Source organism: Barbatula barbatula (assembly GCF_947034865.1).
Source record: "Barbatula barbatula genome assembly, chromosome: 13".
Taxonomy (NCBI): Eukaryota; Metazoa; Chordata; class Actinopteri; order Cypriniformes; family Nemacheilidae; genus Barbatula; species Barbatula barbatula.
In genome coordinates this window covers 15397558-15411470 of record NC_136776.1, presented here as the reverse complement: position 1 = coordinate 15411470, position 13913 = coordinate 15397558, and the positions used below count along the sequence as shown (strand labels likewise).

Genomic DNA, 13913 nt, shown 5'->3' with positions numbered 1-13913 from the left:
CGCTAACATCATTCAGTAAACATTTAGGACTGGAGGACTTTTATTTTGAAATGACCTTTTTGCCGAACGCGTAGCTTCACGGGAAAACGACGATGCGACGAAGAACCGCATTTGTGGGAACGAGGTACAAACCAAAGCACAAATTATTGTTTAATGTTGCGTCGGACGTTGTTTTGTGTGTGTTTTATGTTGCGTTTATAAAGTGACCATTTTAAATACAGTAGCAAATGTTCTCACTTCATTGTCCTTGACAGGCATGTGATGTTAGTTAGTGTCTTTACAATGTTAAAATGCTGTGAACAACATAGTGAGTTTTATACTGCACGTCATGCTAACGTGTGTTGCCATGGATACTTTCTTTTCAGATGATGTCATCACGTTTATTTCGCATTACTCGGTTTCCTTTAACTGGATGTCGATATCATCATGCAAGACTCATCCGGCGCAACTCGCACACTCGCGTGCAGCATAACAGCATCCAGGTTTGGCACCCGCTGTTACCCTCCACGCGCACAGTGCAAGTTCAACCTGTCTCGTTGTGTTCTGATCTGGCCTCAAAGAAATACAATCTAATTTATGCGTTTCCAGCTATCAAAGGCCTGCGGGCCCTGTCAAGACTCAAACTGATGCAGACGGGCATTACTGTCATCTTATTGCCCACTGTGTATTATCTGTACCTGCAGGGACAGGCTACAGTAACCCTACTGACTTACTCCACAGGCATAGCAGTGTTTGCTGGCATTATGCTTTATTCCATAAGCCACTATGTCAGGAGAGTGGTCGGCATGATGTATTTGGATTCGACGCAGACCACCTTGAAGGTGTCACACCTGACCTTCTGGGGCCACAGGAGAGACGTATACCTGCCCGTGTCGGATGTGATGACCCTCGGAGATGCTGGTGATACCAAAGGAGAACCTATTCTTCGCTTTAAGCGCTACAGCAGTTCTGACTCGATGTTCTTCTCCACCAGACTGGGACGAGTGGTGGATAAAGATGCTTTTGAGAAGGTTTTTGGGAGTATGGCGTGACATTGTGGTTCAATTTGTCATGTCAGACAATACTGGATATTGTTTGCCAGTTGACAAATCAAAGTATTTCACATAAATGCTAAACGTACCATATTAAATCCCATTAAACGCTTCGTTTGCATAAAAGTTTTCGTTACGTGTTTAGTTTCTTAAGTTCTACTTTAGTCAAGGAAAAAGGTTTTGTCAAGCAGACGTTATCAAAGGTACAGCCGTACATGTAAACACACTTTTCCAAAAAGAAGTGCCTAGGAGGAACTAAATCTGACAGTGTCATGTGTTTAGTTGTTGGTTATGGGGTCTGACGCTTGTCTGTCTGGATTTTTCTTTGTAGTAGGAGTTTGTTTCCAAAGGAAACGATATCAGCAGTATCATCCAAATCTCAGAACTTGTATACATTTCCACAATAAACAGTAGGTGGCGGTACATACTTGCTATGTGTCATAGGCCAACAACACACATTAAATCTTTGGTTTTCCAATTAAACCCAATTTAAGTGTGACAGTTGAAAACAATTAATATTATACATAATATTGTATTCATATTAATGACTCATTCACATGTTGTAGAGATTATGATTATTCATACATATGTAATTAATAGTTTTTATGCTACATATCATGGTGCCACACTACACAATAATGAGTCCTTAACTATTGCATGAAATAGGACCATAGCTCTGTTTGTGTCATGTATTTGTTAACATTTTGTTTGCTGGTTTAATTTAGTCAGAAAGCAGTTTCAAGGTAAAAACATACACATTCGTAAATTAAAACTATTTCACTCACACAGTTTTTTGTCATGCCCTTCAGCAGGTGAACCTTGACTGACTAAATAATACTTTTTCTCGATGTGTTCAACAATTGAAATTAAATTAATGAAAGGTCACTTTGAAGTCCAACTCTATGTCAGAAACTCTTTCGTTTCTGATTGGTTGCACAAGTAAAGGTGATCACATGAGGTACCAGGCAGCCAATCCAGCAATAACTGCGACCCATGTGGCCAGCATCACCTGCACTGTGGATTGTTGAAGCAACATCTTGGCGTACTGACCCACGTAGTTTGTGTTTCCGCTGATCGCTGAACAGACAGAGAAAAGCAGTGAAGCAAAAACAACAAACGAAACGAATTTCTACACTTCTGACTCAAAGTGCACGTGACAACTTTCTTACCCATTTGGGCTGCATAGTAGGGACATTTACTGATGTCTCCTCCCATGTGCCCATGTGTTGGGAACCCAATGTCCTGCACCTCCTCTTTAATGTCTTTCCCAATCTCCTGGAGCTCTGTGAAGACCTGAAACGTTTTTTCGTTAATAGTGGCATTACCCTTAAAAATGTGTGCAAATCAATTCTTCATACAAATAATCATCTCACGTCCAAATTAAATTTAAACGCCAGGTTAGCCTCCTCTAACAGCCTCTGTTTGGTCTCGGCATCCACTTCCAACTCGTTCATCCGGCTGCGGTACAGTCTCTTGAAGGCTGTAGGGTTGTGTATGCCCTCAAAATGATAAAATTTCGACCCTTCACCAGTTGATGGCAGTTTCAATGCCCGCTGAGCAACTTTCTTCAAAATTTGTCCTCCCGATAGGTCACCCATGTACCGGGTCCAGGCGTGCGCCACCAGTAGAACAGGGGCTTCGCGACCCAATTCGTGAATGCGATCTACATAGGGCCGAGTGGCTGGTGAACAGGAGATTTTGCTCTCCCAGTCTTCACCGTAGAGATACTCCAAGTCTGTGGCCAAGGCGTCTTGTCTGTGCAGCTCGGAGGGGAAATACAGGGGAGCGAACATGGTGTGGTCCTTGTTCTTCTCGATCTCTTCCTCAATGGCGGAATATACGTAGTACAGGGCGACAGTGCCAAGCTGTGGTTTAGATAGCAAACATATAAGGATATAGGACATTTTATTAAAACACTAGTTTATTTTCTTTCTTTTTTTTTTCACCTTGAAAAGTTCTCTTTTAATTCGACCCCTCAGGAAGTCCTTGACAAATGGTGAATTCTCGGCTCTGTCGTGGGACTCTTTTGTCCCGGCAGCCAACACTTCTGACAGGTCATCAGGGCTGAAAAAGGAAGAATATTTTAGGAAGAATTAAAGCAAAAATGAGGTCATGTGATCTTAACATTTTCACTATTCATTTAAAATAAGCAAACTATACATACAATATTATGCAAGGCCTGTCTAGAAAAAAAGAAAAAATATGGATGTAGTCTTTAATGTCACCAATATTAATAGTGATGTTATATAATACATTACCTCAAAATATCGTCCTCATTCTCACTGACATTGTTATCTCCTCCATAATTCACAGCTGAACCAGCAGCCATCGTGAACTTCGGTTATTCGTGTCTGGTTCTCTTCTGCTGAATAAATAACATACTGTACATGTCGTGTCAAGTATGCAAAACAGATCTGTGGCTAGTTTACAACCAAATATATGTAGTCTTGTGTCCATAGTGATAAAACTACATGTCATACTGGTAATTATGTCATAAACCTGCAGTGACATTGACAGAGTTTGTAGCGATGTACCCGTATTTCTCTTTACGTTATTTATAATGGAATTAACATAGATTATGTTTTTTATTTTGTAATGTGTAAAGCTGTAGAAGAATATTTAGATTACCTGATCTGTGTTGTTTATGATCTCTAGCGTGAACTCGGCAGTTTACATCACATGTGCTTGTTTACAAAACTGCGCCCGCTTTAAACAGGAAGTACAATGACGTGTTACTTTCACGCAATTTAAAAGTTACTTTCTAACTTTTTGGGATTTATTTTCTGTCTTATTTTTTTATTATATACATTTTAGGTTATATTTTACCACATTATATTTTAGGTTATTTTATATTTATTTTGCTTTTATATAATATAATATATATGTCGAATATAGATGGCTGACGATGTTGCGATAATATTAGTAAATGGAAAAATCTCTAACTATTTGTTTCTGATCCACCCTTAAAAATTTGTGAGATCAATAACATTTTAAAACATATACGACAATATGCCATTCGTGTTTATAAAATACAATTAAGTAAATAAAACACAATAGGAATTTTTAACAATAAATTATCGTTTATTAAGATTATAATCGAATAACAATAATAATAAAAGTTGTTGTATACATCATAGCGATGTTTTTATTATTTTATAATATGTTTGTAATGTAAATATATAGTAGGCCTATACATTACAATTATATTTATTTATTTTTGGTCATTGTCTATTAAAAGTAGCAGGGAACATTTCATGTATGTAGAAAAAGCATTTATAATATATTTATATTTATTCAATGTACATATACAATGTACATTAATATTATTAAACCATTAGTTTAACCCAATAAAAGATATTGTCTGACAATACCAAATTGGCTTGCATGTCAAAGGCAAGGTGTATAAATGCTCCTTTTACACAATTCCTTGTGCCTTGTTCTGACATCGGTTTGGAGTTCCCATGTCACAGGACAAATAACATCTGACAGCGAGAACAGCAAACATCAGGGGGATTTCGTTTGCCTGGTATCAAAATTCACATTTACTGCCAAGACGTTCTATGAAATTCATGCATATTAAGTATTAGAATGAAAACAGCATGTAACAGTTAACAGTGCTAGGCCATATGCGACTACAATCAAAACATTCATATATATATATATATATATATATGTGTGGTTGTGTGTTTGTATATATATCAGTATGCAGGAGATCTTAAGATTATATTGAGATGTTTAAGTGTATATTTAGGTGCACCAGTCTAGTGTTGTTATTGCAAGTTGAAATGTCCTCAGGTCACGTATAAATGAACACACAAGCAGCACAATACACATTTCAACAAAACTGTCACTAAACCTGACGAAGGTTGACTGTAAATAACAACAACAGGTGACTTCTGTCAAAAAGGATAAAGCACATTGAAAATTTAACAAATGTGACTTTAAATGGTTGGCTAGATGTTATTCTTTACTTTGCTAAAAGAAAAGGAACAAGTAACTGACTGTCTGGTTTGGGTCCAGTAAATATTTGTGAAATTTGTTCATAGTTCAAACATGTTTCATACCAGTTTGAGAGACCAAAACATAAATTAATATTTATTATAAAAAATGCCAAAGAAGGCATTCAAACTAAATAGGTTAATAAGTGAAAAATGACATAAATTTGTGACTTTTGTAATGAAATGAGTCCACCGCGCACAAATAATGCATGTTATGTAATTGACCCCAAGACAGTTTCACCAATAGATGGCAGCAAAAGCAAGCATTGCTCTGCATATAGCCTATATTTGAATATGATTTAACTTCAGTATAAAATGAGCGACACATTTCCAAGGAATAACATTAAAAGGGCTATTTAGTTATGAGTTTGCACTGTCAAGCATCACGCACACAGTTAAAAAATATATAATTTCCATTGTCACATAACAGGAACACCCCTTTTCACCACAAATCCCCAAAGAAAATATTATCCTGTGCTGAGAAGTGCATTATATCGAAGAAAGACACAAAAGCCAGAAACAAGTAATGCAAAAAGTACACAAGTCAGGAACATTTATCATCATTAATCACATACACATACTGCACGTCAGGAAGTCTTGTTCTCCTAAGGCTTACAGCAACCTCAAGTACTTCCCCCTATTTACAGGAAAATTGATGTTCTTTTAAGAATATGGTCGGCCATATAGGTTTGATGAAGCATGTGCGACCCACAAATTAGGTTACAATAGGCCTACCAGGCACCATAGATCGGACCACCAGACAAGCTTCTCCCCTTTAACAAAGGAACAAAGACATTTTCCCTCAGCAATACGTCCGAGTATTGAAAAGACCTTTGGCACTTTCATAGTTATTTTATGTTTCCGAGCCTTCCCAATTTGAATTCTCTACTTTGCGCTCCACGTGATGACCGCCCACCTCTGCGTTTAATGGGGACTTCCTAACATCAACAATATTTCTTTGGCCTTGACTTCACCGCTGTGCTATTTCATATTCATTTCGAGGTCCTTTGTTTAGGAGCATTTTTAAGACTCCAGAGTCATTAGCAGAGGCTCAATTCCTGAACACGTACTGTACGTTGATAATAGCAGATGTGACATCATCACAATCAATTGTTATGCTATGTTCATGTTGAATTTGTCATGCTGATATTTCGCCCTCGCATTGTGTTAACTTGAATATTTTTGGCACAACAATTTTAAGTCTCATTTTACAAAAGGGGAACCTTCCTGTCTGTTAGGATTTCCCCTTGTTTTCTCCAATGCGCAGTTTGATGAAAATAATCAACAAGGGTGTGACAAATCAGTGGAATATTCACTCTCAGAAAAACAGACAGGGTGCCAGAGGCGTGCGCTGACCCGTGATATATTTTATATGTCGTGTAAATCATCAACATTTTCATTGATGCCTGCGTGCACATATTAAATATGTGCATAAATGTTCTGAATGCTTGTGCTCAGAGGATGTACTGTATGTTATTCATTTTATCCCCTCGAATTTGAATGAGAAAGATGGATTAGGAGCATGTACATACTGTATAACTGGCTTATGAAATGAATGAAGGCCATTGCTTACATTTACGTCAAATTCTTGTTAATTGCGGGTCATGCCAGTTTAGGAAGAGCAAATAAATGTACCCGGTCATTTGTGTCTTCATTGAGAAGTTTAATCCACGGTGTGATCCAGGTCTGTGGAAAATTTCTGCAAACAAGGCTTTGGCTCGGTTTAATCACAGTTTTGAGAATACTGTAACATCTGGTGTTTGTAAAGCAAATAGTCAAAAAAGTCATGAAAAATGACTGAATCTCAAGAAAATAGTTCGACCTTTAATCTGGAGTTTGAAGAATCATTAAATCAATCGATTAAAGGTGTTTTGGCCGGTTGCCAGGAAATTACTATGAGCTTGCTTTGGTTGCTAGGGTGTTGGTCAGAGTGTTGGTTGCTAAGTGTCTGTCCTATTATGATCTCTGTTGCCAATAAGAAAAATCTTCCTATCCGCTCTTACTTAAAAGGACAATTCACCCATAAATGAAAAAGGAAAAAAACTGTACTTTTTAAACAATTAAATACTGTGTCGTCAAAGTTGAGTACCACTTTTTAATACGCTTTATTCGATGGATATTGCAAAAGCCAGTGACAAACATTAAGGGAGACTAATAATAATGACTTATACAAAATTTAAGTAACGTAATATGGAGATACAGGGTTTCAGAAGAACATCAGGAATATGTACAGACGTGACAAAATGTATAATGAAAACATTGCCAGAAAATAAAACAATATTTGTCAGGACAATAAATAAGACAACAAAATAACCGACAGACCCAGGTTCACATATTAGAGTATAATATGAGATCTTCAGGTTTATGACATAATTACCAGTATGACATGTAGATTTTCCGGCACTGTATATATTAAGTTAGATCTTCGTGAAAATTAATAGCACGTTTCATATTTTTGCGGTATCACGAATGCCTCACAAATACACATCAAAATAATAGCATTGGTTCAAATCCCTAAGGCTTGTGTCCAATAACTGGACTCTTTGATAAGGCTTTTTATACTGTTATCTTTGTATTTTTTTAGATTTTCTGTATTAATTCTTCTTATGCTCTTTTTTTGGTCTCTTTGATATTAAAGCACACTGGTCAGCCTCTGGTTGAATAGTGCTATATAAATGAATTGCCATTGCCAATAACAGGAGCAACAATAAAAGCGATGCTTGATTAAACAAACACTATTTTTAAATCAAGTATCCACACTGTATACTTGTAAAATATAAACAAATGACACAAATAGTTTACAGTGCAGTAAATAGCAGTTCCAGTAGTGCAGTACTGAACATCTGAAATCCAGCAAAGCGTCATCTCCAGAAGTTCAAGAGAAGAGTCTTCGGTCACCTGCACTATGAATCACATGTTGACAGGATCACGCTGTGTCTCTATAATTAGAAGCATGCCTAGCGCTGTGCGGAGGAAACAGTTTGGTAACAAAGAAAGGAAAGTGTTCACATCACGCAGGCATGTAGAGTGATTGCAGCTTGGCATTTCTTCATGGACTTTGCTTGTTCTCTCATTACCACACACAGGTGAACGGCGAAGACTGGAGGCCTCGGGGGGACCCAAAAACCGCGGCCCGTAGCTGACTAACAATGAATAATCTGTGATTCAATCGTGCAAGAGACTTTGGTATGTGTCACACCAGCCCCGCATTGTACAGTGGACGATTGAGAAGCAGTTAATAATGTGTACTGGACATCTGAAGGATTTGTAAATATTTACGTTGGCTCAAGGGCTTAGAGAGACTGCTTACTTTACTTAGTAAAGTCCTGTAATCAGGTGGGAAATGGAAAGACTTGAACAAGACTTTACGGTTTCCCCCAAGATACAAAGATTGTTTTGTGACATGCATGCAAGCCAACGAATGGCTCTCGTGGGTGGATCAGGTTATGAACTATGTTTGAAAAAGGCTCCTGCGGACAGGTTTCATGGACAAGCTCCAGATGCACTACAGTATATAAACATAAATCAATATTTGATATAATATCTTGCAGAAAAAGGAAAATATATGTTTGTGAACTCACATAGACACCTGTTGCATCCATGCTGTTTTTTCATCCACAGACCTTACTGTCATGTCATGACGGGGTATATTGGAAAATAAATCCTAACATCTACTTTGTTATTAATGTAATATTTCATCTCGTTCAGTATGTTTGAACTATTGTTTTATCTAATGTGCATGCCTGTTTGTTTAAATGAGTGAATCTCACGGAGGCTGTCAGAATTGGGTCACATTTTAAAATAAAATAACTATATGACATTTTGCAAATATAAAAAGATAAATTAGTTCAACACAATGCCAATTTTAATCATTAAAATAAATTATTACAACGAGTTTTATTATATGAATGAGTCGTTTCGCTAGCCAATCAGAGTGAAGTATTCCAGCGCGACACGCGAGAGTTTACCTCAGTTCCCACTCGCTTTCAAACACACACGACCGACAACAGTAAACGAGATCGTTTGACTTTATTAAAGAGGATAAGACGAAAGGTAAGATAATGCTGAGACGTAGTTGTGAACTTTACACTGCTATAAAACGACAGAACCGTAGAAATATGACAAGTAAAATGTTTGGAGCGCGTTTCCATCTTGTTTCCCGGGGTCTTCACGGTTTCGCTAAGGTATTGCTAAAACAACCCGAGTTGGTAAACGTGTGTTTGCAGTGTGGATTTATTTGCCACGCGATGACCCAAAAAGCGCAAAATAATATTGATACACCACTTAATGAAATAAAAATCACGACAGGCATAGTCCCATTCGCGAGCAAATGACTCGAATGAACCGATTCTTTTAGTGAATTGTTCAGCGAGAATCGACGAATCGGTAAATGACTAAAATCTAACGAATCGTTAGTGAATGAATCAGTTAATGAACTGCAAGTTTAGTCTGAAAGAACAAAATACAGATATTTAACCTCATACACAGAGATGTTACAAATCGACCACCGGATAACACATAAAACGCATCCGCACGCAAACACAAGTTATCTATCAAATGATGGCATTCCATATACATTGTTTTTATACACACAGCTAGTTATGAACACTATAACCCTAAAATAAATCGATGTATTTTAAATTTTTTGACAAAGCTTCATTTGCTATATTTTTTTACTGTCCCCAATGCGAGAGGTTCACCACGATTTGTCAGGTTTTGCTCCCTTTTGGGTGCAAATTTGTCCTTAAAATAACGTTAAGTGAGTGCACACACACTGTTATGCGCACGCCACTGTTTTTCCAGTAATAGAGTGTTCAGCATTATAGTTTTCACTAAAAGAGCAAGGCGATGTATCCTCTCACAATAGACAATGGGTTTGGGGAAATATTGTTAAACATGCCAAATATCTGTTAATTAAATTTTTGGAGTTTATATATGATCCCAACGTAATCTATCTTCTGCATTTTCACTTGGGAGTCTTCAGGAATCCAAGTCTGCTATTTTTGACATTTCTCATCAGAACTTGAGCAGGTCCTCGTTTCTCATACTGTATATGCCCTTCTTGTCTTTTTGTGAAATGACAAAACTACGCCCTATATGGTGTGGTTTATATATAATTTTCTAATTTACCTTTGATTCTTCCCTATATGGCCAGTTGGTCTCATATTGGTTTGATGTATAAATCCTCCATACAGATGTTGTTTGGTGCAGAAGTATTTGCATTTTCTGTTATTCTAGAAGCTTGAGATTCTGTATCTGCTGGTTCCCTAACATTTGTGTTCATATCTGTGTTGGAAAAGAAATAGTCTTATCAATTTACTACTAATTTGCCTAATCCTCATGTCATTTCCATCCACACTTTTGCTTCTCAGTGGAGCACAGGAGGAGGTGTTTTGCACTATGTATTTGCTGTTTTCTTTCCACAATGAAATTTAATTGGCTGTGGTGTTGGACAGCTACGTAAAAGGTTAGTGAGGGCAAGCATAAAATAAAATTTTCATTTTTGGGTGAGCCATTACGTTCAGTAGACGTATGGTGAACTTCGGGTCTGTTCTTAAGGCTGATGAAAAGAATCGGGCTGTCTTAATAGGTCTGTCTTAACGTGCAGTCTTAATAGGTCTGGCCAGGGCCTCTGTCCCGGCAGGGGGTTCATAGTGAATACACCCAGCCTGGCTCGGATTGTTCTGTACATGCATGCAGAATACATACACACGACAATGTGTTTCTGTTTCCCCATCTCTCTATCTATTTCTCAAGTGTCTGTAATCTAAAGCGAATATGTTTTATGGCACTAAGTTGATTTGTAGTGTTATTTTTGGCGACTAATCTCCGATAGCGGGTCTCTGGAAGTAAAGGATCTGGTTTCCCTTCACAGAAACAGCCCACAGAGGGCCAGTTATAAACCATTAAAAGAACTGTATAGGACTGAGTACAAAACCCTGGGGGATTCCTGCTACACATATTGTTAGCACAATATACCGCCCTGGAACCAATTGTTTATTCATAGATGGTCTGTCTGCACAGCCAACTGTAAATTATGACACAAATGTATTGTGTGGTCCTCAGATTGTGCTACAGGTTAAGCGCAACTGCGGGTCTGCACACAGCTCTCAAAAGTGCATGTGTATGTGTGCTGACTAACATTTCTCATTGTTGGTTAAGCAAGCATATTTAGCATTTATCAATGTTTTTTTTTTGCCGTGTATGTCTGCATGTGTGTCAGATTAATAGACTTGTTGTCAAAGAGTTTAGCCAAAACATTTAATGTATTCTTTGTGTCATTAAAAATCTGTTCAATTAACGACTGACACCTTTGTTAGGTGTCAATCTAATCCTTAATACAGGAAACAAAAGTTATACTTTCTGTGCTAACACCAGAATTACTGTTTAAAGTGTGAAATACATAATTGTAATTTTTCACTAATCATTGCTTAACATGTTTTTAAATGTTAATTTACAGGCTTTTTCTCTAATCTTTACTGGAGAAGTTTATAAATATTCATTTACAGCCTTTTTCTCTTTTTTTTATTATAGTAAGATCGAGAGAGACATGAAGTTCAAGCACAGCCTCAAACCTGCTTTTTCCTGGGAATGTTCAGTACCACTGTGCCATGACTCTGACCTTCTATTCTTGATCTCACCAGGTATGTCTCTATACAGCATCTCCCTCTCCGATTATTGGACGTGTGATTGTCTTATTATTACTCCCTCTGTCTATTCTTTGTCTCTGATATACTGTGTGTTCCTGTATTTGTGGTGTTTTTCCTGTCTCCCACTGTCACTGTTCTGGAGTCGCCAATACTTCCGTAGAGTCTACGAAGTCATTGGCCTTGTTAGGGGTACACACATACCAATAGCACATCACACACCCAGTACCTTATTGTGCTCAAAGCCCATGTGGATACCTCTTTCCCAACAACAGACCTTGCTGATCAATGTGTCTCTGGGGAGAGAGAGGACTTTCCCTGGTAAACACTGATGCAGGTGAACATCAACCGTATGCTTGCTCTTAGGTCAGACACGAATGCAAGTCCACTGGTGTGCGTTTTCAAGAGCTGGCACAAGCAAGTTTGGAAGTTTGATGTTAACTGAAATCTATAGATTATTTTAGTGTTACTAACTAAAATATATTTTATTCAGAAGTTGCCTTTTTATTCTTTAAGAAACTTTATGGAGGTCTTGTTTTGATTGCAGTCATCCTTGTTTCAGATTCAGATTTGTTTCTTTCTGACATATAGTATAGAATATCAAGGGTTTTACAAATAGTCTGCGTGTGCAACCTGCAAGTTTGGATTTTGCTTTTACAGAGAGATTGTGAATCGTGCTACAGTGTTCATTCTATGACTGCAGGGGCACGTCCACGCAGCGCGACACATTTAAATCCACTATTTAACAGGCTATATATCTATATCACAGACATTGCAGTTATTTGTCATCACCAAAGCTTATTATTTGATAGAATTTTAAATTTGTGCCTGTTTAAACTTTCATTCTTACAGACATTTCTGACATATTAGTTCTCTTTCTTGTCTTATTAGCTATTTAGCCTTAAAAATACTCACAAGATCAAGTCAAAAACATAGTTCACATTGGCTCTTAAAGTGACAGTAACCTAATAAACCTGATGCCGTCTCTGCTAATATAAGTCTTCACAGTAATACAGTTAAAATGGGGTAAATGTGAATAATACAGTGGTGAAAATAAAACCACATTTTCTACTGGTCTTAATAAAAACTTTTAAAATGTATCAATTATTATAAAAATCAAATGATATGAAACATTATATCAATGATACACTTTTAGCTGTATCGCCCAGCCCTACTTCAGATTTAAAATCCCTGACTTCAATTATAGACTTTATTTTAGGATTTTGAGCTTTAGTCTGTTACTTTGCTGAGAAACTCTACAGTTAAAATAAATTATAGACCACTTCAGAAGACGTAGACAACGCTGTTTCAAATGCTTCAGCTCCAACGTTTCAGTTTTTTAGCACTGCACAAATGTTACAGAATACACAAAACAGAACATTTATAACCGAATCAAAATGTTAAATGAATATTATAAAGATTTCATTACATATAAGTGGTCTATAAACAAGTTTCTAGATTTGCGTTCTGCTCTGGAATGAAAAGAATATTGAGAAAAGCAGAAGACTCATTCAATTCCCTCTGGTCTTCTCCCTTAATACTCAAAGCTAACTTTTGCATGCCCTTGTTTGCTAAGGTTAGTGTAATACTTCAGGCATGAAGAACAAGTAAGTGTCATTAATCAAACTTTGAATAATACGCCACAGTGAGATTCTAACAGTTTAGGTCTTCTCCAACCTAGCGGACTGGAACTACTATAGGTTTTCTGCCGCAGGTATTAAGATATGTAAAATATTGACATTACCTCTGAGATTTTCTGGTGTGGGGTCTCTCCGCAGTGGTTTTATTTGATTTATACCCCGGGGCTTCTTTTCATGTTGGATTTGGCGAATTAGCGCAACATTCACATAATTGACAGTGTTGAAAGTATTGGACCAGTAAAGCATTATAAAACTCCAGAGTATTTGTTCTAGCCCTCTTAAACAATAAAGAGAGAGAGAGAAAATGAGCTAATAGAGTTTCTCACTGAAATGCAGATGTTCTTTGAGGAATGTGATGGGTCATATGAAGGAATATTATTTTAGTAATCATCACTGTTTTAACTGCTGATTGTGTTTTCATGACCACGGCTGGTTTTTGTCTCCCGTGGCACTTAAAACTGTCTCAAACTTTCTTGATGTGCTTCATATCTGGATATTTTCACCTCCTGCTCTCTCAAGAGCACAAATAAGGCATCTTTATACCCACAGTCATAATAAATGATGGTATCAGACTCCTTTGATCTCTGTAAATGCCTT

General features: G+C 37.3%; 3 protein-coding genes across 17 annotated transcripts in view; 2 read left to right on the top strand and 1 right to left on the bottom strand.

Annotated features, from left to right (window-relative positions):
- Positions 1–64: 64 nt before the first annotated feature.
- Positions 65–1814, top strand: tmem186 (transmembrane protein 186). Its single transcript, XM_079471591.1, has 2 exons — positions 65–124; positions 366–1814. Exon 2 carries the CDS (start codon positions 366–368, stop codon positions 1029–1031), a length of 666 nt encoding a protein of 221 aa, XP_079327717.1. The 5' UTR covers positions 65–124; the 3' UTR covers positions 1032–1814.
- Positions 1093–3757, bottom strand: hmox2a (heme oxygenase 2a). Of its 2 annotated transcripts, none has more exons than XM_079471589.1 (6): positions 3660–3757; positions 3290–3393; positions 2978–3095; positions 2405–2896; positions 2201–2324; positions 1093–2108 (listed from the first exon to the last, which is right to left on the bottom strand). In XM_079471589.1, exons 2-6 carry the CDS (start codon positions 3358–3360, stop codon positions 1981–1983), a joined length of 933 nt encoding a protein of 310 aa, XP_079327715.1. In that variant the 5' UTR covers positions 3361–3393; positions 3660–3757; the 3' UTR covers positions 1093–1980. The 2 variants fall into 2 exon arrangements, with proteins under 2 accessions (XP_079327715.1, XP_079327716.1); XM_079471590.1 differs by having other exon boundaries at positions 1145–2108; positions 3290–3396; positions 3660–3745.
- A 4241-nt stretch (positions 3758–7998) lies between these two features.
- The window catches only part of LOC306902435 (uncharacterized protein), a 66354-nt gene continuing 60439 nt past the window's right edge, over positions 7999–13913 (top strand). For 9 of the 14 annotated variants that reach the window (XM_079470989.1, XM_079470991.1, XM_079470990.1 and 6 more), the window contains exons 1-2: positions 8961–9082; positions 11564–11673. The gene's annotated coding sequence lies outside the window, so the exon portion shown is untranslated. Of the gene's footprint in view, positions 8216–8960; positions 9083–11563; positions 11674–13913 lie in introns of those variants that run through there. The other 5 variants (XM_079470993.1, XM_079470981.1, XM_079470992.1 and 2 more) reach the window with 5 other exon arrangements.

What these genes read in the sequence shown, in the direction of transcription:
- hmox2a (XM_079471589.1), bottom strand. Translation starts at nt 3,360, where the DNA reads ATGGCTGCTGGTTCAGCTGTGAATTATGGAGGAGATAACAATGTCAGT. An exon ending in AATGAGGACGATATTTTGAG is followed by an intron (nt 3,096 to 3,289) that starts GTAATGTATTAT and finishes TTCCTTTTTCAG; the next exon opens with CCCTGATGACCTGTCAGAAG. An exon ending in CGTTTAAATTTAATTTGGAC is followed by an intron (nt 2,325 to 2,404) that starts GTGAGATGATTA and finishes AAAACGTTTCAG; the next exon opens with GTCTTCACAGAGCTCCAGGA.
- tmem186 (XM_079471591.1), top strand. Translation starts at nt 366, where the DNA reads ATGATGTCATCACGTTTATTTCGCATTACTCGGTTTCCTTTAACTGGA.